The following is a 22,919-nucleotide window of genomic DNA, read 5'->3' on the forward strand; positions in this document are numbered from 1 at the left end:
TGACGTCTCTCTCATGGCACATGAGATATGACTTATAAAATGAAAGGTGAAAAAAACGGAACACTCTGAGTGTGAGTAGTTATTATTAGAGATTGTTCCCTCCTATGGCTTATGAATTTTAATTTGGATAGAAATATATTCAGTTTAGAATAAAGTGGTAAGTTCACCCAATTTAGATGGGACTTCATGTACCCTTACGCAGTTCTGAAGGGACAGGAATCTAAGGAATGCCATACAGGGACCATAGTACTCATCTGAATGCCAAGCAACCCAGCAGATTTTCTCTTAAAAGTGTATGTCTTATCTCCCCACCTAAACTGTAAAACTGAGGAGGGGATGATTTTATATCTCTGTTCTATTTTCCATAGCATCCAATACAACAGGCACATTCAATAATTGCTCACTGAAGCAATGGAAGGAAGATCAAAGAATGAAAAGTAAGCCTAGAGTTTCTGTTGACAGTAGATTATCTTTGAAGTGAGTGCTCTTTTTGCAAATGTAACTTTTTGCTCCTCAATCAAAGCAAAATGGTAAAAATCCACAAATATTGCCACAGAGAAGGCAAACATCTAGGAACTCACATGTCTTTTTAAAAATCTGATTTTTTTTCTTGATCAACATTCCCATCAATTTTTTAGCTACTGTTCATCACAGAAGGGTCAGTCTGCTTCTCTGGGGGCCTCTTTCTAGGAGACTCAGGGGAACCAGAATCCTGACCAGTGTTTCAAGGAAAAACTCTGCCTTTACAGAAGGCACAACATTAGACGTTAAAGGATAAGGCAGACCTTGCTGACTCGTTTCAAAGGAAGATAATGAGGAACAGCAAGGTTGTAAAGTGCTTTTGAAAAAAAAGAATTATTCTCCCAGTGACAAGGGATTCTCAATTAATGCACAAACAGGCATATAAAAATGCTTGAGAGAACAAATGAAAAAGGAACAATATTTTTTACTGAAGCAGTGGGAGAAAATAAATAAATAAAGAGTACCGAAGGGAGTCACAAAGCAGATCTCATTTAAGGTCCTTGTATTGGGCTTCTATCTGGAGGAAGCATGCACATTTCATTACTAAGATAGAAACAACATAGGTAAGGTTGATAGAGTACTTAACCTCTTTGGTTTAGATGCAAAAGGCTTTTCAGACTTCTTTACGAGACGTAACTGTCATGTGGACGGATGTACACTTCTATCTGAAGAGGACCCAACAAGATCACCTATTGGCTCCTGCATCTAAAACATCCAAATTAGTCTACCTCTTACTGCTTTAAAATCTACAGAAAAAGGAAGATGTTTTTCAGTTCCCTTAGGATTCTTCCCACATTAATAGTTATTCCTTCAGGATCTCTACTGCCAAGTAGTGCTGCAACCTGGTCTGTTTACAGAACTTCCAGTTTAACTGCAAGGGAGTGTGGGCCAGCACTGGATGGACAACATGGGCAAGGTCACAGAGAACATGGAGAAGGGGGAGGTTAACAGAGAAGCAGAAGAGATCCTTGAGCAGAGATTCAGCATGACAAGACCATCAAGACCACTAGAGAAGGTGTTATTTAGTATAAGAGTCTGGGTGAGGGGTTTGGGGGGAGGGAGAGGAATGTGAAAGGGGCAAGCAAAAGAGCAGAAGTGACATCTGCTAGGAGGTCTTTCATTAAAGCCCCAGGTGATGAAAATCCAAGACTAGGGTGGTTTCAACAAGAAGCAAGAGGAGGAGACCAAGGCAAGGAGCATTCTGAAGGACGTCTCAGTGGGCTGTATATGATGGCTGACTGGATAACAAGAGTGAAGGTAAGGAATGTGTCAGGTTTTGAGTCTTGAATCTAGGAGACTGGTAGGGCCATCAACAAAGCCAAGTAAGTTATAAAAATAAGAGGCTTATGTGAGGAGGAGACAGGACATGGAGAGAAGGCAATGTCATGTCAAGTGGATTGTGGTCTGTGAGGAGACCCACAGTCTTAGATTTCCTAGGGTGTCCTGTTATCGTAAGTGAGAAATCAGGCCTAAAGGGAGAGATCCAGCAATCAATACCTAGAACATGGAGTGGCATCTGTGATACCGGATTAGCTCACTTAAAGAATTGTGAGGACAGTGAAAAGAGGTTACAGGATCTGATGAAGATTTTGAGGGACACTCTGCTAGTCAGCTTGAGAAAGAAAAGGCACCTGTTAGTGAAGTGGAAGGAAGGAGAAAGGAAATTTTCTGGAAGAAACAGAACAGCGAATAGCTGAGAAATCATTTCCTCCCTATTTTGGGACCATGGTATAGCTCACTATACTGGTGTTGTCATTTATGTGTCTGCCTCTCTTCCAGCATGGTAGTAAACACTAAAGGCAGAATGTGGTCTACCTCACTGCCTGCTTAGGAGTTTGCAAGGAGACTGCCTCTCAAGCCTGTCTTTGCTCCAAATAGGACAGGCTGCATCCAAGTAAAGCAGTGCAGCTAATGAGGCAGGGTGGAATTTCGCTCCCCTGGATATCCCTGGGCTCTTGGGGTGTGGAGAGGAAGAAATCTAGAAGATCTCACATGACCTTTAGAAGGAAAAGGAAGGTGACTGAGGGTGCAGGTTGGTGAGCTTACCAGGGAGTGGCCCTAGGTTGGAGGCCAAATTGGAGTCTAAGGTAATCTGAGTTACCATTAGGGTGATTCATCAAGGGAAGGTGGCTGAAGCTCCTAGAAGACTGCCAAAGAAGAGAAAGAGATGGCTTATCCCAGCCACAGGCTTCAGGGACAGAACATGCAAGTATAGACTGGCTATCCTGCAGCAAAGATAAGAAAGGAGCCTGGGGATTAAGGGTGGCTTCAAGGACACCATCTTCTCTGCCCACCTCCAGGACATAGCCCAATGTCCTCCAGGGAGAAGAAGTAGGATGGAATTCTGAAAGATCATCCAAAAAGAGACTACTTAAACTAGTGCTAGCAGGAAGACAAATTTTTAATAAACTCAGCATTTAAACTGAAACGAGAGAGAATATTTAACTTCCTTTAACTGAACAAGTCTAGAAGTCCCCACCATGCATGGGCAGAAAGAAAACACTTCCAGTCTAGAAAATAAGGAGGTGTGCATGTAGATGTGACCTGAGAAAATTTATAATCCCTTGCTCCCCAGCCCAGCCACATTCTGTGTGGCAATGAGAAAGTTATTTAACCTCTTTAAGCTTCAAAATCCTTGTCTGTCAAGAGGGAATCATGATAATGAGCCTATTTATGCAAAATGCTGGCACATGATAAATCTTTAATAATGTATTTACAAATTTTGTTATTTCTACTATTACATTCAACTTCAAAGTTTCATTTGTCCTATTAAAGAATGGCTGAACATTTGTCAAGAAATGCCAAGGTACTATATTCCTGACAGTCTTCCTTTATAATTTCACAGCCCCTCATGCATGGCCATAAATGTCATTCTACAACAAACGAGAATTACTGTTTTCATACCATCGCTGACTCGTTCTCAACATCTTGGTACTCGCTACAGAAAGTACCTCACAGCCAGGACATTATTTCTTATGAATAATGTTAGCCCTAACAAACCACAGAGTAAAACGATGGCAGTGTTACAGAACCTGGTGATGAAGCCTTCTCTGTCTTAGGATGATCTTGTCCCAAGAGGATGGACCAGTTCCAGGCATTAGATAAACCACATGAACCAGGAAGGATGTAGAGGGGGGAGATTTACTTGTGATGCTGCATTTTTTTAACATGCATATCAGGGCACTAACAGTGCCAGATTGCTCCTGGAAAGTTCCCTGTGTTGAACATGTATAAATGAATTCTCAGAATTGTTTGCCATGTGCCCACAAAGCAGCATGATCTTGAGGAATCAATTCTAGATATTAACTAACCTGAGGCTCCATTCTAGCTTTTTCAGTTTTCTGAGTCAGCCTGGAGAATACTGAGGGGAATTTAATGGAAATAGGAGAAAATATTTAATTAGCAAGATTAATACTAATTGTAGATGAGCAAAGTAAGCATATTTGAGTGTCTGTGGTATACAAATCTCCAGGCTCTAGGGTTTAAGAAAACATATATAGTGATTACCAAAAAGCACAATAATGCTTAATATAGTAGAACCCCTGGGGGAATCAAGTGGTTTCATTTAACTGACTTTTCCATATAATTCAAGTTTTCTCTATTTTTTAAAAATACTTTAAAAATAAGAAATCTTCATCTATGAAACACTTGTCCTTTTGAATGTCTATCTTGTTGAAAGAGCAAAATCACCTTTTTGATGGATCAGTCATCATTATGAGCATCAGCTATCCCACAGTGTTGCTCTGGGAAAATAAATGTCAAGATGTGGTCAAGGATTCCCCAGCAAGAGAATCACCTTGGGAGCTCACTGAAAATCAGAGCCCTGGGCCCCACCCTAGGCCTCCTGAATCAGAATCCTTAGGTGGGACTCAGGGTTCTCTGTGTCCAACTTGATTCTCAGAAGATTCTTATGCTCAACATGGGCCACAGAGGCCCTGACTCAGGGTTGGTTGTATGTGTGTCCTTCACTGGAAACATCGCATGGCCTGCTATCTACCTGTGCCTATTTGCTGTAGGGCCTTGGATACTTTCTTCTTAGGAGTCAAAATCTTTCCATACTGTACTGGTTTTAAACCTACAGGCTGATATGCACAGGAGCCTTGGAGAGAATGCTGGCCTTTGTGATGTCTACTCTCCATCCATGAGCCTTACAGCATTTGTTCAGACACTGGGCTCCGAGCATAAAGTATATTGCTACGGATTCAGGCACCTGGCCCCAAGGAACCCATGCTGAACACCGGTCATTTCACTTCAAAAGTGCACTTAGAGAGCAAGGTACAACAGAAGTACTAAATGCTGAATATAGAAATGTGACTAGATTAGAAGGCAAATTGACAGGTTGCCTCGGTGAGAAGAAAAACTCCAAATACTCTTTAAGAGTACTAGTATAATAAGTCTTTGGGGTCAGAAAAAATGAGAACAGAGGATGCAGAATGTGCTGGAAGATGTGGCTGCTACTTTAATGCAAACTGGTCTCCTCCCCCACAAAAACATTTTCTCTCACTACACACAGGGATCCACTTATTGGATTAGCAAGAACTTGGGGCAGAAATGGTAGAAGGAGCATTAATTTTTTGGATTCAGAGGACCTGGGTCCAAATTCCAATTCATATAAGTAGCCAAAGGTAAGTCAGACTCTGCCTTTTCCGTCTTAGCTTAGAAACAGGACAATGAATTCATGCCCTCGCTGAACTGCTGCTGTCTAGCTTTAATGAAGTAATGAATATGAAACAGCTTTTTAAACTGAAGAGCATTTTACAAATATTTAATCAGAAATATTCCGCATTGTGTACATATTTAAGTGGCTGCTACATCTATCTATATGGCAGAATGCTAAGAAAAACTCGAGGCTGGGAAAAAATTCAAATATGTTAATTATCTCATATAAATAAAGTGATCATATTGTTCAGTGTAGACTTAAATATCGGCTGTGCTTTTGTACTAGAAAAAAGATATCTTTAAAATGAGCAGTATTTTGACTTTTGCACAACTCATGTTTAACATTCTCTCAAAATACGTTGTTCTTACTTTCTCAACCGAATAGGTGAAAAAGTTGATTAAGTCTTTTATTTTATTCTCAAAACCCTCTTTCCTAGCATCAACTTCTTAATGTTTACTTTACTTACATGATGTATTAGCTGAAATTATAGAATGGTGGAGGAAATGGGGACATGCCAGGCAGAGAAGAGAGGCAAGTAGGTCAATATGGAAAACAAGAGGTTTGCCCCAAACCCAAAATACACTACGGATAGGAAAGAGGGACGCTAACTTTGGAAACCATTGTCTGGCTCACATCACTACTTTTAGCTGTTGCTTTTTAAAGTGGAAAGATGTGCAAAAATTAAAAGAAAGAAAAAGAAAAAAGAGAAAGGCCAAACTAGTTCTTTCAGCAGAGAATTAAAATTAAAAGCAGACGGAGGCCCAGATAATAAGTACCAATAAAAGCTTTAGCTGACATAGCTTCAATTTACAAATCATTGGCTTTTCCTGGCAGGGCTTGGGGAAGGAGGGTGAGGAAGCATCGCCTACACAGTCTGGATGTGGAAGATATGGAAATCTTTAAAATTAAAGATGCTTTCAACTTTTTAAAACATTGATTTATGGTGACTATGACAAAATCTGGGTGAAACCTGAGTCCCCCATGCAGTCTGAAAGCCCTGGTGGCTACTAAGTCCCTATGCCTTCCCAGTCATATCTGATTTTGACATGTATACTTTGTTTGCGGGAGCCCAATCTACCATGTGTGTGCAAAAAGATGCGTGGTTTAGAACCTGCATGTATTTCAATTTCTTTTTAGAGCATTAGGAACATTAAGAGGCCCTTGGAAGAGTATTAAAAATAAACTGGTAATAAATAAACACTGGGAAGCCAAAGGGAATAGAGATTGATTCACAACAACTGATATTACTTCTCTAGAAATTTTAATGACAAAAATCAGGGCTCACAGGCATGTAAGTATGCTTGGTTTCATCGGTAAAATGTGTAAGACTACCAATTAAAAGGAACTGATGAAATTGCTAGATTTAGAGAGAAGAGTTGAGAGAGATACTTAGTGCCAGCAAGATGTATGAGCATATTAATCAGCATGCACAAGAATTAGATGTGGACAATGAACACAGAACATGTCATTCAAGCCAGCAGAAAACCTCCACGTTAAGAGATCCAATACCAGCCTATACAATGCTGCAATGCAACTGCAAGGACCTAATGTGGGGTCCAAAACATGGAGGCTGTTCCCTCTAAAATAGTTGCCCTCTCCCCCTTTGATTCTGTTTTGGGAAAGCATTTTTCCCTGCATTCTCACTGGTGCAATTCGGACAACTCCTTCCTTCCAGGACGCAATTGAGAGGAGATGGGAAAAGTTATCTGCTTGCTTTCTCACCTTTCCCCTAAACCCTTCAGGATATGCGAAACTCTGCTTGTTCCAGTTCTCTTAGAACAGTGAAGGCTTTCAAAAGAAGCATTCTCTTCTTTCTTGATTTTGGTGGGTTTCCCTCAGGCATCTGCCTTTGATCCTTCTTTTCTTCAGTGACTTCACCACCTCACATGGCTCTCCCCCTGCTGATGGCTCTTGAAAATGACTTCATCTTCCAACTTCTTCATCTGGCTGCCCATGTGACATCACCTTTGGAACCTGGCTTCTCATCTGTTTTTGTCAACTTGGAGTTTCCTCTCATTTTATCTCTTTCCTTGTACCAAATCTTATCTGTTCTCACTCTTATCTGTTCTGCAACTCCAACCTCATTCTCAACCCTCTCCTCTCATCCCGCAATCTAGTCCTCTGCCACAGAAGCAATCACTATTGCCAGGTTCTCGTGTATCCTTTCCCCCCTAATTTAAGATGAAAAAATTAAAGGGGAACAAGATCCTAAATGTAATAAATTTTACTCTGCTAGCTTCTTTTCAGTTTCCCTATTTGAGAAATTTATTTATTTCCTATACATTAATCTATGGGCTTTTCATATGGCTCTTCTTCCCTATATGTGGGTTATTTTCCAAGTGTCTTTGCCTGGACCTCTCTCAGAACATGAACTAATACTCATGAACTATGTTTGCTTATAAGAATGCAGAGTCCCACCTCTCAAGCCCAGAGGAGGGGAGGAACTATTTAAAGGAACAAAGCAGAAAAAAAAACAAAAACAAAAAACAAAACAAAACAATATTCTTCAATTTGTTTATATAATTAATCTATCTTGAGAAGTATCCCCTATTCCAATGTCAGCAGTCACTAGAAGAACCACAGTAAGGAATCAACATCTAAATGACAATAGTTGTCTCAAGATCACAGCTGGGGAGTGAATTTAAATAGATGGATGGACAGATAGATGCGTAGTTGGATAGAAAGAGCCAATCAACTGTGAAGTGTTACCAAGCCCTAAAATCATATTTCATTTGATGGGAACAACAGAAGCCTGATTAATGCATGTGGGAATTGCATGTCAAAGTTATACCAATGGCCTTTCAAGGGCCTGCTTCTTCTTAGGGCTCCCTGAGTCCACGTGAAATTGGCCAGTGTAAGATTTTAGGGCTCCTGTATATGAATTTCATTCATCTTATGCAATGATTAAGTGTAGGATAATTGCTGAATATGCAACAGAAGTTTTTCAAATAGTTCTATTACACCTAGAATTGTCCTGAAAGTTTTATGCTAGAAGAGTTCAGCATACACACTTTAAAGCTGCTTTCTATTCAAAGTTTTACTTTCACCAAAAATTTCCTAAAGGAGGCAACATGAAGCCACCGTGAGAGAAGTAGCTGGTGGAGAACTGTGTATGCTTCAGCGAACAGAGCCACCACGAACCAGTCATAAATGGGGTGACATGTGGGCATCCATGGCTAATTTCCCTCTGAGATTAGTATTATGTCAGTTTTCTGGAGATCAAGGAATCATCAACTATCTTCTTACTATTTGCTTTTTTTTTTTTAAATCTCAGAACTGTGAATCGAAATACCAGTTTTCTATTAACTCATTCTTTTGATAGTTCAAACAATAAAGTATAGATCAACTTAGGACTTGGATGCAAGAAGATTCTGAGTTTTCCTGAGGGACGGGAGAACCCATGAAACCACTAACAGCCTTTGACTCCATCATGTGGCGATTACTACTTGAATAAATCTTGTTAGAAATGCTTTGTTGGGGGTTTCTCAAAAATTAACCCAATCAATTTAAAGAGTGCTACTCAAAACCTTTCAATATCCCTTGATGGCAAACTAACACAGAACACAGATTTCTCCCAAAGTAATTGTGATGTAGAGCTTTCTTTCTGAAAGACTAACTCTCCATAGCCAATTTAAAAATCCAGTCTGATGTAGAAGTGACAATTTAGAAACCATCAAATCATGATTTTTTTCTCCGTCACTGAAAAGTCTGGTTGTGAAGAGGAATATTTCTGAAGAAAATTCTTTTTAACTCAAATAAAAGCAACGTACAGTATTGTGCAGTTACTGGCATTCAGGAAGTAGTATATTGCCTCTGTTGGAAATTAAATAAAATCACATTCTATTTTGTGTACCTAAGTAAGCCACCATTTTGTAAAATAAGAATAATAGCATAGTGGGACAAATCTCTAAAGCATAAACATTTAAAACCAAAGTGCTGGGGCGCCTGGGTGGCGCAGTCGGTTAAGCGTCCGACTTCAGCCAGGTCACGATCTCGCGGTCCGTGAGTTCGAGCCCCGCGTCAGGCTCTGGGCTGATGGCTCGGAGCCTGGAGCCTGTTTCTGATTCTGTGTCTCCCTCTCTCTCTGCCCCTCCCCCGTTCATGCTCTGTCTCTCTCTGTCCCAAAAATAAATAAACGTTGAAAAAAAAAATTTTTTTAAACCAAAGTGCTTAGCTAACCCACCAGCTACCACTGTCTTTTTTTTACACTAAATTCCTTAAGATGGCAAGAATTGCAACCAATTTGCCAAGAGAGAATAAGAGGACTAGCTGGGAAAGATGAATTTGAGCTGTTAATCAAAAGGAAGAGGCTAATCTAGAGGGATAGACAGATATGGCAGACTCGGAGACTAGAGAGACAGTAACTAGTATATCATACTTCTTGAATACAGTGAATTTCCATTTAACCATAATGTAAAATGACACCTTCTTCAGGAGCTACCAAAAGTAGACAGAGGCAGATGGAACAGTCTGCAGTTGGGCTAGGGGGAGGGGAGGGAGAGTGTCATGGGCACTAGCCACTCCTCTGACCCTGCAGCCAAAAGCACAACATGATGAAATACAGAAATAATGAATCCATCCAAGACATTCTAGCTGCTAACACACTGAGAAGCCCTTGTTATAAAATGGGCTCATTATACGGCAGCATTTTGATCTGGAACCTGATGGTTCTACTCAGTAAAATCTTATGTTTTGTATATTATCACCCATGAAATTCTAGAAACCAGGTTTGCATATGCCATCCAATACATATAAGTCTTAGGAAGAAAAGCCAGACAATTTGGCAAAAGGAAAACTATCTTGGACGGGATCAGTTCACACTTCGATAACACACTTTTGTCCAGTCTACTCTGAAACTTGAGAGTTAAGCAGGCTTTTCCTTCAAACAACTGGAGAAATGCCATATGCAAAGATTTGATACCTCTCTCAAGAGAGAAGTAGTCCTCTCCACTCCTCTGTGAAAAAATCTATTTCAAACCAAAACATTTGCTTTTATGCTATTCTATAGGTTTATTTTTAAACATATCAATATTTACTATTCTTACAGAAATTACAGAATATAAATTATGAATTAGTATTGTGCAGACAGTATTTTCTGGGATGATAAAATCAAACAACTCTTTGCTTGTATAACCTAAGTCTTATTTTTATTCAATGGAAGGATTAAATTTCACTCAGGAGTAAAAATATTTATAAGATGTATATTATGTTTGTTTATTATGCATTTGGGGTTCAAAGGAGGGTCTTGAAGAGCTATTTGCACACCAATATCCATAAGTAGCACTATCTATGCTAGCCAAGTGATGGAAGCAACTTAAATGTGTCTGTCGACAAATGAATAAGTACAATGTGGTGTTATAAGCATACAGTGAAATACTACTCCTTAGAACTATTATTATTCCTTGAAAAGAGAAAAGATCCTGCCACATGCTACAACATGGATGAACCTTGAAGACAATATGCTAAGGGAAATAAGCTAGTTGCAAAAAGGCAAATACTGCATGATTCTACTTATATGAGGTATCTAAAGTAGTCAAATTCATAAAAACTGAAAGTAGAATGATAGTTACCAGGGGCTGGAATGATAGGAGGGGCAAATGAGGAGTGGTTGTTTAATAGGTACAGAGTTTCAGTTTTGCAAGATGAAAAAGTTTTGGAGATCTGCTGTACAGCAAAGTGAATATACTTAACACCACTGAACTGGACCCTTAAAAATGGTTAAGATGGCAAATTTTATGTTATGTGTTTTATCACAATTAGACATTTTTAAATTTTTAAAGCTTCTTAACTTCAGCATGCATTAGAGGTGTCTATAAATCAAGGGCCAGCAAACTCTTTTCTGTAAAAGGGGCAGAAGCTAAATATTTTTAGCTGTGCAGACCACAGTCTCTGTTGTAACTACTCATACCCCTATGGTATCATGCAAGCAGCCAATAGATAATATATAAATGAATGGGCATGGTCATGTTACAATAAAATCTTCATTTACCAAAACAGGTGGCTGGCCCATGGGCCATAGGTTTCTGACCCTTGCAAAAGTATTCTCTAAATAAAAATATAATTATACTCATTTTGTAAAAATTTAAGTCTCCTCTGCCCAAGATTTATCTAGTGAGTGAAATATTCTTTTCCAGAGTCTAAGATTAAAGCAACAGTGACAAGACCAAGCCGACTCAACAAGACCAATACTTACCCAGAGTTAAGAGGAAAACACTTCACTGACAAAGGACATGTTAGCTCTGTACCAGTGTCTACACTTCTCTACAGATGAACTTAACAATTTCAGACCTTAACAACTTAGAGAATGAATATGAAAAATATTACAGCTGGAAGAGAGCTTGGCGGTCATCTAGTACCTATTTCTCCTTTAGTGATTGAGAAAATTGCCATAGACTTACCAGGACCTATCCAAGCTGTCCCAGCTGGTGTAGGCAGGGCTGGAGACAGAGGGTAGAGCCATCCGAACTCTGAGGTCATGCTCCTTTGTCTCTATTTCCAATCAGGAGCCACAGCCGGCCAGACACCAGGTTTGTAAGTTATGTTTCATGCCTGCTATTCCAAATGGTCTTGGCTTAACCCTGAAACTAATTTTTGTCATTTGCCAAGTTCAGGGGGGAAATTAATAAAGACACATAGAGCCCCAAAGGCCTCACCTCATGAAATTTAAAAATGAAAGCAAGGGTGTAATTATTTGTTCCCTTCCCAGTGGTACCATATGGAAATGGCATGTTTTTCCTATGGCATTCAGGTAGTATAAAGAAACCACCACCCAAGGGTAAGGTTTAGCAACTCGATTTGGTCTTCTTGGGGGCCACAAAAAACAGGGGCCCTAGTTAAACAACCAAAACAAACAACAAACACACACCAAAAACCAACAAAAGAAAATGGAGAGTTATGAAACAGATAGGTTAAAAGTGTGTTAGCTTTACAAAAGGAACTTTCACCTCATCAAAGAGCTCAATCAAGCCAGTGCATAGGATTGTAGCACTGGAAGAGACAGAATTGATAATGGGCCAAACACCCTTCCCTTTTATGTATGAATTAAAGCAAGTCCTGGAGTCAAGGCACTGCTTAAGCAGGCACAGTGGTGTTGGTCTATTGTGTGGACCCAAACCTGAAATTCTCCATGCTCACTCAACACAACTCATTGGGGGGTCTCAGCCCTGCCCTTAGCACTGAAATGAAGCAGAATACTCTTGTAAGCCAGAAAGCTGGAGGGCCCAGGCAAAAAGGAAAGGCTTTTTATCTCAGAATGAGGAGATGGCTGAGTGGTGATACTCCTGCATCTCTTGGCGTCTCCAGCTCCCGTGGGACCTGCCCTCAATTGCTAAAAGAGCCTGACCTCTGACAAAGACCAATGATTTCAGCAGTAATTAATGATACTGTCAAATTAATTAACCCAAGTCTTTGTCCACAGGAAAAAAAAAAACTCTCTAATGTCAATACTGCTGTTTACTAGTCCTTGACCAAGCTCTATAGATCCAAACCTTCAGTCAGGACACAGGAATACCATGGGCTGATGACCCCAGCGAGGTCCCACCTATTAAGCCATTTGTTAAGAAACCTTCTCACAGTAACATATCCTTTGATAATGGGACTTTAGTAAATTAACAGCTCTCCAAAATCTAACACGATTTTAAAAAGACACAAGCCCAAGAATGCCAGTGTGTATCATTCATATTTCCTACAATATGTTTTAGATACCCTTTTGAATTATGGTGATGAAACCCTAGACAAATGCTGTAGGATTTCATTAAGCCATTTAATAAATGGCCCTCATTAAAACGCTGGTTCCCTTGTCCTTGTCTATAAGGATTCTGACTCATAACAAATGCCCACGTATACATTTCCATATTATCTCTTTAGAGGATTCAGAACTATTTTCTTACACCTAACACGGCTTTTATTCCATTTAGAATAATTACCCTCCATCCCATTTCTGACTTTCAAGAAAAACAAGACATTTAATTGACCACAGGAGGACTCTCTCAAGGGCATCAGGCTGCAAAAGCTCTTCTGTGAGCTCACAACTTAAGCTGATGTAATCTGCTACAAGAAGCTGACTTCTATTTTTAAATCATACCCTTTTACTCTGCCTTCAAAGGGCACATATATCACACGTTGTAACTGCTCATAAAATACTTTGTGGTGTAGTCTCCCGTCCATTTCCCTCCTGGGGTGAATCACACTGTCAGGAGGGGCTTCCTACTGCTCACAGTCATCCAGCCCTGCACATTTAAATTCATCCACCATTTCCTATTATTTGGTCTTTAGGAGAATAACTACATATGGCCACACTCTCCAGGTGTCTTGTTTATCACAGTAATTTTGACAAGGAACAGATGACTAGCAGGGTCCTTCTTGAGGGCTGGGATCAAGCTTTTCCACCTCTTTGTATTTCCATCCCCAAATATAGGCACTTAATAAATGCTTATTAGTGTTGCTGCTGAGAGATCTGTCATCGGGCCTATGTGCTTCAAAGGTTGCCAGAATGAAATCAGATTATTTGCTTTGTTTAATTTTAAGTTTTTCATTCATCGTTTTGGTCATGCTCATGGTGTGTTATTTAAAAGTTTCTTAGCACTTTGAAAATACTATGAGAAAAGCTTTGGTTGGAAGGGAAAGTACACTTGATCTTGCTATTTATTTATTTATACTTATTCTGCACATTTCTAAGAAGACAGAAGACTCTGTAATTAAAGTGCTGCTACTGTGGAGTGTAGGAGAGGGCAGAACATGTATTTCCCTGGTCTACGTGCATCTTGGTTCTGTGGCACCCCATGTCTTGCCTAGATTTGTACAAGAGCCTCCCAAGCAGCTCTCCCAGCCTCAAGGCTTGGGTCCTTCCAACCCCTTCTCTATATTTTCTGGGTGAGCTAGTGAGAACACAGAGGTGGTTATGCTTCTTTGGGAAGCCTCTCCTATGTGTTCCCATGATACCATGTGCTACCACAGACAATGGTTCATCATACTGCATCAAGTTTACTTGCTTGATCCCCAAGTGACGACATGTGACAGGAGGGCAGTGATCACGTCTACTTATTCACTATTATACCTTTCTGCATCTGGCCTACCATGCAGTGGGGCTTCCATATCATTTGCTGGATGAAAGAATAAATGAATGAATGCATACTAAAGATTGCAACTCAGGGGATCACATCTGTGAGGATGAATTAGAATTCTGTCTCCTCAGAAAGTGTGAACCCAAACAACTGAATTTATTGAAAAATACCACTTTTCGTTCAGGATTCATCAGTTGAAATATGAAGGTGACAGCTGGCTCTGCAGAGACTGAAATTCTTCCCACAGTGGCACCTAAGAAGCCACCCACAGCCAGACCCCTCTCCCAGAGGATATAGAAAAGTGTTTCAGTAGCATGTTTCTGAGAGATAAATGGAGACTGTTTAAAATGGAATCCCGCTGGGACAAAACACTAAAGCTTGCTCACAGTTAAATTTCATGTTATAAACTCCAAGCAAACAGCACATTCCACAATTTAAATCCATTCCAAAGAAAGCGGCAAGCCACAAAATAATAATGTTACTTCTTACCTACAAAACCATATGTCAATTCCAGGTGTGGGTGGTGGAAATCCCTATCGATCTGAGAAACAGAGTCTGGAACTTCAAGCTCAATGGCTGGAATCTGACCATCTGATACGAGTGCTAACTTGGGGGCCAGGTGCTGGCCAGTGAAAAGACAAATCTGGTCCCTGTCCTCATGGGCAGTCCTGCCTAATCAAATATCCACTTGAATACAGACTTCTTTAAAAAAAAAATTCTTTCCCTAAATTCAAAGTACACCATGTTCAGCTATTAAATTAAATCCAGGGCACATGGGATTGTAGAGTAAGGCATTGCTTCAGCTACTTCTGCATGGCAAAAAAATTTTTTAAACCATATTTTCCAAAATCAACAGATTGATGACACTAAAGAGTGGGTAGTATTTCAACATTCAACCCAAATGACGAAGAGCTTGGTTTTTATTTCATCCTAACACAGCTAGTAACCACCCTCCAAAACAAAACCAAATAAACACAATTCCACGTGAAATTCTGCCTTCCAGAGTAAGTGTATGTTTATTTTTATTACACGGCACAAAAAAGGCATTCAATAAATGTTTGTTGGATAAATAAATCACAGACAGGTATTACTATGAAAATGACTGTCAATTTTAGATACGTTCTTCAACTTTTTTTTTCCTCTTAAGGAAAAAAATTATGCCTATTTTCTAAGATTCTGACTTTCACTTCCTTGTCTGACCTTGGACTTGTTACTTAACCTAGGTATCACTTTCTTCATCTATAAAATTAAATTTGTATCTTGATTATTGTGAGGCTTAAAGGAAATAGTAAATATAAAATGACTGGCACTATTGCCTCCAAGTACGGTCTTGTTTGTTTGTCTGTTGTTTGAACTTCTCTACTCCATCCTCCTCCAACCCCCGAATAAAGTGTCAAAGACAAACCAAATTACTGGCCTGATTAGAAAGTCAGGAAATTTCTCATGTAGGCTGGGCCTTGATTTTCTCATTTATAGAATGAGTGAGTTTTACTAGTTCATGCCTTTTCAGTTCAGATTTTCCATGAATTCAGAAATGTGTCTTGCCAAGAATTTAGATGCTGCTACTACATTAAGGTTATCTATAATCAGAAAATAAACTCCGATTCCCTTCACAAAGAGGGATTCCAAATTGCAAACGAAAATAAAATTTGGCTTTTAAAAGAATTTGTATCAATCTAATACTAAGCCAAGAATTGGTGACCCTATTCTTAAGCAACAGAAGGTCCCTCCTTTCCCCCATCACACAGACACACACACACACACACACACACACACATACACAACCTCCTACGCTCTAGCAGGGTTTCCCATTTACAACTCCACATGATGTACCTAAAAAGAAACCTTGGGATTTTAAGCAACATCACTAATTACAAATGGATCATTTGAAATGAGTAAGATAATTGACACAATATTATGTCAAACCTAACATTTGCTTGATTTTTTTTTTCTTTCACATCCTGAAATACATCCAAATCAACCAAACAAAGAACTACCAAGACTGTACACAACAAAAAGTCATTGCATATTCATAAATACTCAGTATATGACTGCCACCTAGTGGTAGGATCTGTCTTCGTATGGCCAAATCTCCAAACCGCTAAATTGACGCAAGAGAATTAAAAAAACAAGGGAATATTGTTCTTCTGCTACTCACCAGTTATTTCAGGGAAATTTAAGAGCATACCCACCTCCTCAGCAATCTATTTTCCTCAGACAAATTTCTGAAGTGGTCTATTGCAGATGCCACATTAGTTAATCCCACAACCAAACCCCACTGCTTCTCAACCACTTCACAAAACAAAGGAACATTATTATTCTATTAATTTTAATACTCATTAGCAATTAAAAAAGATTTCTCCAATAGCCTGTCCTCACTTCCCACTTTCATTTGATCTAATCTTGATTTTTAGTTATGCATGAGAAAGCATTTTGAAGTGACAACCTTACAAAAAGTGTACATTATATGAAAATCCGACTTCAATTAGAACTAGTTACTAAATCCCAGAAATTTCCAGCTGTCTCTTCTATCTTACCCTTAGAGAATTATATATCACATTAATTGGTATTCTGTCACATAAAAAGACACTGGTGATGATTAATTGCATCCTTGGTGCTTTTGAGTTATGTCTTCTTCACTAGAGTGATTCAAATCACACCTCATTACCTTTCAGCAGGTACCCCTCTTGGTAACCTTCATAAAATATCCTACCTTCCTGAACTTCTCCATTTGCTTGTAGAGGTCTGGATCAAGCTCCTGTGACACATCCTTCATCCATAATAATGCCCCTCTGTATTCAGTCCGGCACTGCTCCATGCGATTCACCGTCAGCCAAGTGTCTGAGATGGCCCGGTGCCGAAAAGTCTCCACTTCTTGGTGAAATCGACACAATGGATTTCGCAAGGCCAACCTAGACAAGAGGATAAAGCCATAATCTTGAAACTAAGCAGGCCATCAGTTTGCATCCTTGACAGTTTACCAATCTTAAACTCATGAGCCTAGAACAGTGCCTAGAATATAGACAATGCTGCAGAAATATTTGATGGATTATAATTGAAACGTATGAACTGATGAGTTCACCAGAAATGATTACCCACGTACTCATTCCTTAGATAACTGTTACTTGAATGTACCATTGGGAAGGGTTTCCAACAGTACTGTTGGGGGTGGTTTCATGCCTGGGCAGAGAATACCTGTCTGGAGTTGGAACCAATCCTGTGTTCATGGAGAAGGGTCAAGGCATAACCATTTCCCATTTCTATTCTTGGCATTCCCTGCTTCTGCTCCTCTGAAGCCTGGCTCTTTGAGAAGGGGTGGACTTGTATTTGACTAGGGTCTCCCTGGCTAGGTCATTGTTGGATTACTCTCCAAATGCTAGGAGTTCTGCTCCCACAGTCACAGAGAATAAAGCATGAACAGAAGAATTTTTAAATGGTCTAGGAAGGGAGAGAAGCACTGTGGATCTACTGTGTTAGGTACATTCAGATAGGTTATAGGATTGAGCCTTATAAAGAAACAAAACTTAAGGATTCTACCATAAATGAATGTATACCATACAATGAAGTGGATAGAAAATAATTATTAGTTGTAACATATCATCATTTATTAAGTAAAAAAAAATGTTTGAGGCATATCAAACTTTGGATGCAATATTTTACAGGGGAGGGAAATACTGCTTCTCCCATCTTCCTACCCAAGATGAGTAACATTACATGAATTACACTCTTAAGATACAGTTGTCTGCATGAACTTGCAGGGCACAGGTTCAAAACATAAAAATAAGATGAAGAATTACATCTCAACTGAAATGCAAACTTATTTAGCAGAAGGGAACAGTGGTGTTAGTGAGCTGAAGTCAGCGCTTGGCATCTCCACCAGCTTCTGCAGTGCCTCACATGTGTAGAGCACAGGAAGATTACAGATGGGCCAATAAACTGTTTAAGAAAAAAACCCTTTATTATTTTCTCCAGTTTTCCTCTTTTCTGTAAAGCATTGTTTTTAAATAGTCAGCACTTCTCTAAAAGTAGTTTGCTCATATCATCCTACCAAAGTGTTGCAGGTGGTTTTCAAAGACATATTATGGTGCCATAAAGTAAGCTTGTCCTTTATCACCATTGGATTAAATTTAATACCCACCTTTCATCAAATTGAATGCACAGTTGTAGCAATGACTATCAAATAAGTCAGTAAAACAAATGCTGGTGTGAAGGTTTATAAAACTGGAGACTTCTATTTATTTATTTATTTTTTTTTTTTAAATTTTTTTTTTTCAACGTTTATTTATTTTTGGGACAGAGAGAGACAGAGCATGAACGGGGGAGGGGCAGAGAGAGAGGGAGACACAGAATCGGAAACAGGCTCCAGGCTCTGAGCCATCAGCCCAGAGCCCGACGCGGGGCTCGAACTCATGGACCGCGAGATCGTGACCTGGCTGAAGTCGGACGCTTAACCGACTGCGCCACCCAGGCGCCCCTGGAGACTTCTATTTAAAGAGAGAAAGAGTCCTCAGCTGTCTGCCTAAGAATCCTGTTCATTTCTGGACTCCTTCTTCTCTTCCCTTGGACCTTGCCAATTTCCCTAAACTGGCTGAAAAAGAGTCTTATGAATAAAATATTCTCAATTTCTTTGACTGTTGTAAAGTTAGACAGAAACCTTTGAAGAGGTAATGACATGATGATAGATGTTAAGATTTTGAAGGAAAGAAAAAAGCATACAAAATCACTTCCATTTTTTTCTGTAACTTGCTTCGCACAAGATTAGAAAGGTGAAAACCTGTTCATTTGTGGTACCAAGGACTGAGTCTAGACCAAGGAAAAACTCAATAACCAGAAATACCAAGCTTTAGTGGAAGACTGGTACACATTTTCATTGATGAAAACGTACACAAGGGGAATAATTAAAAAACTGCCTAAATAAAGGTCTACTCCAAAGACATTTATCACTTAGCAGGAAAATGTGGAAGTGACCCAAGTAATAAACAGAAGGGCTCGCGTTAAGCGTATTGTGGAATGCCCTGGAACACTATGCTATAGTTGTTTTTTAAAATGTATACATGTAGAACAAAAGGTGTTATGGCTATTTGATCAAAAAATCAATTTGCTAAGTGATCAGCAAGCAGTACTCCAAAAAAACTGTCTGGTGTGACGCTGTTTCTATTAAAAATATATCCCAGCATATTTCAAATTACATCCATTCGAGATCTGAAAATTCAACTTTGTCAGAGTTTTATGTCATCATCTACTTTGTTCATATTTAGGAGGACTGGTGTGGATGTCATGTGCCCGGTCAGCAGCTGAGTGCTGTGAAACCAGGGCCACCTTGCAGGAGGTCACCTTCCAAATTTTAAAGTTGTCCAAGCTGCATTAAATTATGGATATAGTGCAGTTTGCTAGTTTATAGTGGTGATACTTTTAAGAACTCTTTGCATTGTTTCTGTTGATTTCTTTTACTGTTTTTGTTTATATCCAAAGGTTAGATTATACAAACTTAAGGTACCACATGTGTGTTCTGGGAGATAATTTGGTACACAACTCTGAAACGGTGTAACTGGATAGCCATGTTATAAAGTAATTATGTGATCAGTAATGGCAAGTCTTACAGTGATTGTGTCCAGGGATTTGGCTTTGTTTCCCATAAGCTGATGTACAACTTGGCATACAGGTATGTGTAAGAATTTTTCCCACTGAAATTAGTGATAAGTGAAATTAACACATGAGAATTTACTCTTTGAAAGATTTATTGAGAACCAATTATCTTGGTAAGGCTGGGGAAAGTATATATGCATAGAAAATACCTATCAAAGCATTACATGTGGGTCATCTGTATTAGGAAATTTTTAATTGCTTTTTAATTTTCTCCTTTGGACTTGACTCTTTTAAATTTTTTCAGTAGTATTTTTACAAGGAAAAACGATTATAAATAAGATTGATTAAAAGGTACAACTGAAAATTATAAGCAAACACTTTTCTTGGAAAACAAGTGCAGAACTATTGGACATAGCTTCATTCAACTATGAAAGTTGGCACTGCCCACAAAGTCAGGGTCCAGATGTTATTAGGGAGAACCAACGTGCCCAGGTGTAGGACCACGGGAAAGTGACACAGTTGGTCTCTTCCTTCCATCCCACCTTTTCCAGGTTTTCATTGAAACTTGTGTAACAGGCTGATGGCCTGCTCTTGGCCCACAGGGACCGAAAGAAGAAGAAATTAAGAGAAGAAATTTTTGGACAATTGGAGGAAGCAAAATGTTTGTAACCTGAAAATTTTTGGAAACTACCTACATGTCTTATGTAGGTATAATCTTGCCTAATATTAGTGACATGTTTAGGCTAATTAGTGACTGGAGGAAGAGGAATGGAGAAGGAGTGTCACTTTCCTCAGGCACTAAATGCAACTGCATGCAGGGGCTCCTGCTTATTCTACACCAACCATAAAATGAGTCATGAGAGTGTTAAAAAAATGTCACTTCTCTGCCACAATTCCCTCTCTACCAGAGCTTCTCAAACTTAAATGTGCATCAAAATCAACTGGGAAGATCTTGTTAAAATGCAGATTTGGGTTCAGCAGTTGTGAGATGGGGCCTAAATTCTGCATTTCTAACAAGCTTCTAGGGGATACTGCTGATGTTGCTGGTCCAGGGTCTGAGCAGAATGGGTCCGGGAATCATGACCACCACCTCTCCAAAGTTAATTGGCCTACAGAGAGCAGACAGGGAACACTTCCACCTGGTCTCATTAGGCTCCTGCTTTAATCAGAGGCTGGAAGGGGATCAGCCTGACTGCTATGGGCAATGCTGAAGGTCAAACATAAGCCTAGGCAGCACTCAGAGTGATTGCCAAATGAAACGCTCCCTACAGACCAGAAGAAATATGAAAAAAACGAAAAACTTAAAAATTAATAGGGAGTAAAAAAAATCATACATGTTATCTTAATCAGAGAGTTAAATACAGACTAATAACTGAGAACAGAGTAGCTCCTCAGTCTCAGGGGAGAGACTTCTAAAGAACAGCAGAGTCCCCTCCATGGCTGGGTAGACGCCAGATTCTCTGCTGACCCCCCAGTGGAGCCCCAGTGAAGGCCACACACCTTTGCTGGGAAGAAAAGCAGAGGGCCTTTCCCGTTGCTTGCATCATCTTTCCTGCTCTGGTTTTGTCTTGGAAGCCTTGGGATCGGAGAAATTTTCCCAGTTCGTTTTCTTCTTGAGACAAAACTGATGAAGAAAAGACCAAAAGGAGCCATGAACAATGAGCATTTTTATTACAGAGAGGAGAGACCCACCACAAGTTCCTCTCTCTTTTAGAGGGAAAGACGGGATGAAATTAAATCCACGTGGCAAGCTACAAGGTAAGCCCTCCCCCCACCACCATTTAACTTTCATGCTGTCCCTCCATTTGCAAAAGGAGAGATCAAATTCACTTGAGTACATCTGTCAGTGGGTTTGGTGCCCTGTAATCAGAACCAGAAAATGACCTCTGCACTGAAAAGCGAGCCGATAATGTGCCGCTTCGAGCTGAAATAAAGAAAGTTGGGTTTGTCAAGTATGACTGTGGGAATCTTTTGTGGCTGCCTATAATATAGGGCCGGTTTCCTCTGCTTATTCTCTCTCACTGGCTTTTTGATCTCTGCTTTCTGAGGTACATTCTACTTGATTGCAAAGCAATTCCATACCTTATTCATGACATGAGTTTTTGGTTGGAAGTGGGAGTGGGGATCAAGGGTGGGCAGGTAATCGGGTTGAAGTCTCAGTGGGGTTTTTAAATGCAGAGCTGGAACCATGAATCGGTCATGTCTAATCCTGGCCTTATTTTTAAAGACAACCTCAGATGACACTGCTGGTGAGACAGTTATTGGTACAGCTTTCTGCAGATTCATTTGACAGTAAACATAACATGTCACAGAATTCTATGTATCTTTTGACATTGCACTTCTACTGTTAGCACTTTCCAAGGATTTAGTGAAATGGGCACAAAGCTGCAGACAGAAAAGTAATCAAAACATCAATATTTATAGCAGCAAAACACTTTCTTTCTCTATCCTGGGGACTGATTTATAAACTAGTGTGTATCCAAACAATGGAATAGTGGGCTGTTACACAGCCACTGGTCCCAAATCCACATTTACCAACAGCTGAGCAAAGAATGACACTGAGCTTCCTAAATGTTTTCTTTTCAAAATATAGCCCTTCTAGGGACTGACTTTGACCACTACTCTGATTTCACATTTACTTATTTATGCATTTATACATCATGTGTCTCTAAAAATGTTTTTTGAATGCTACTAGGATTCTTTTCCATTTTCATAAACAATCCAGAATTCCTTCAGAATGCACCCCATTCCTGACACAACCACTCCAATGAGAGCATTAGCCAGGAAACACAAATCCAAAGGTGAAGGTTACACTTGTTACTGCTTCCTTATTAATCTGTGACTGTAGTTCACATGAAACTTTCCAGAGGAAGACGTTTCTGGAATCCATTCTTCCTGAGAAATAAATGACTATCCTCCTTCCTCTCTGCCCCTCAAGAATCACATTGAGTCAAAGTCTGCTCAAAGACTACTTCCCTATGAAGTAGTTGATCCCTGTTTCTCTGTGACAGCAGCGCCCTCTTGGCTTCTGGTATTAGGTTGTTGGGGGTCGGGCGTGTGTCTTCTATATCTTGACACTCTAACCTTCT

The 22,919-nt window shown here is 39.7% G+C and overlaps 1 protein-coding gene across 2 annotated transcripts in view; it reads right to left on the reverse strand.

Annotated features, from left to right (window-relative positions):
• ICA1 (islet cell autoantigen 1) overlaps positions 1-22,919 on the reverse strand; it is a 129,022-nt gene that overhangs the window by 94,270 nt on the left and 11,833 nt on the right. For both annotated transcript variants that reach the window (XM_047097079.1, XM_047097078.1), the window contains exons 4-5: positions 21,331-21,454; positions 16,958-17,156 (exon numbers count right to left, since the gene is read on the reverse strand). In XM_047097079.1, the coding sequence (XP_046953035.1) occupies positions 16,958-17,156; positions 21,331-21,454 (323 nt within the window). The remainder of the gene's footprint in view (positions 1-16,957; positions 17,157-21,330; positions 21,455-22,919) is intronic.

Source organism: Lynx rufus, unplaced genomic scaffold (genome assembly GCF_022079265.1).
Source record: "Lynx rufus isolate CCGP_SWC_20201006 ecotype Redwood Valley unplaced genomic scaffold, mLynRuf1.p SCAF_4, whole genome shotgun sequence".
NCBI classification, from domain to species: domain Eukaryota; kingdom Metazoa; phylum Chordata; class Mammalia; order Carnivora; family Felidae; genus Lynx; species Lynx rufus.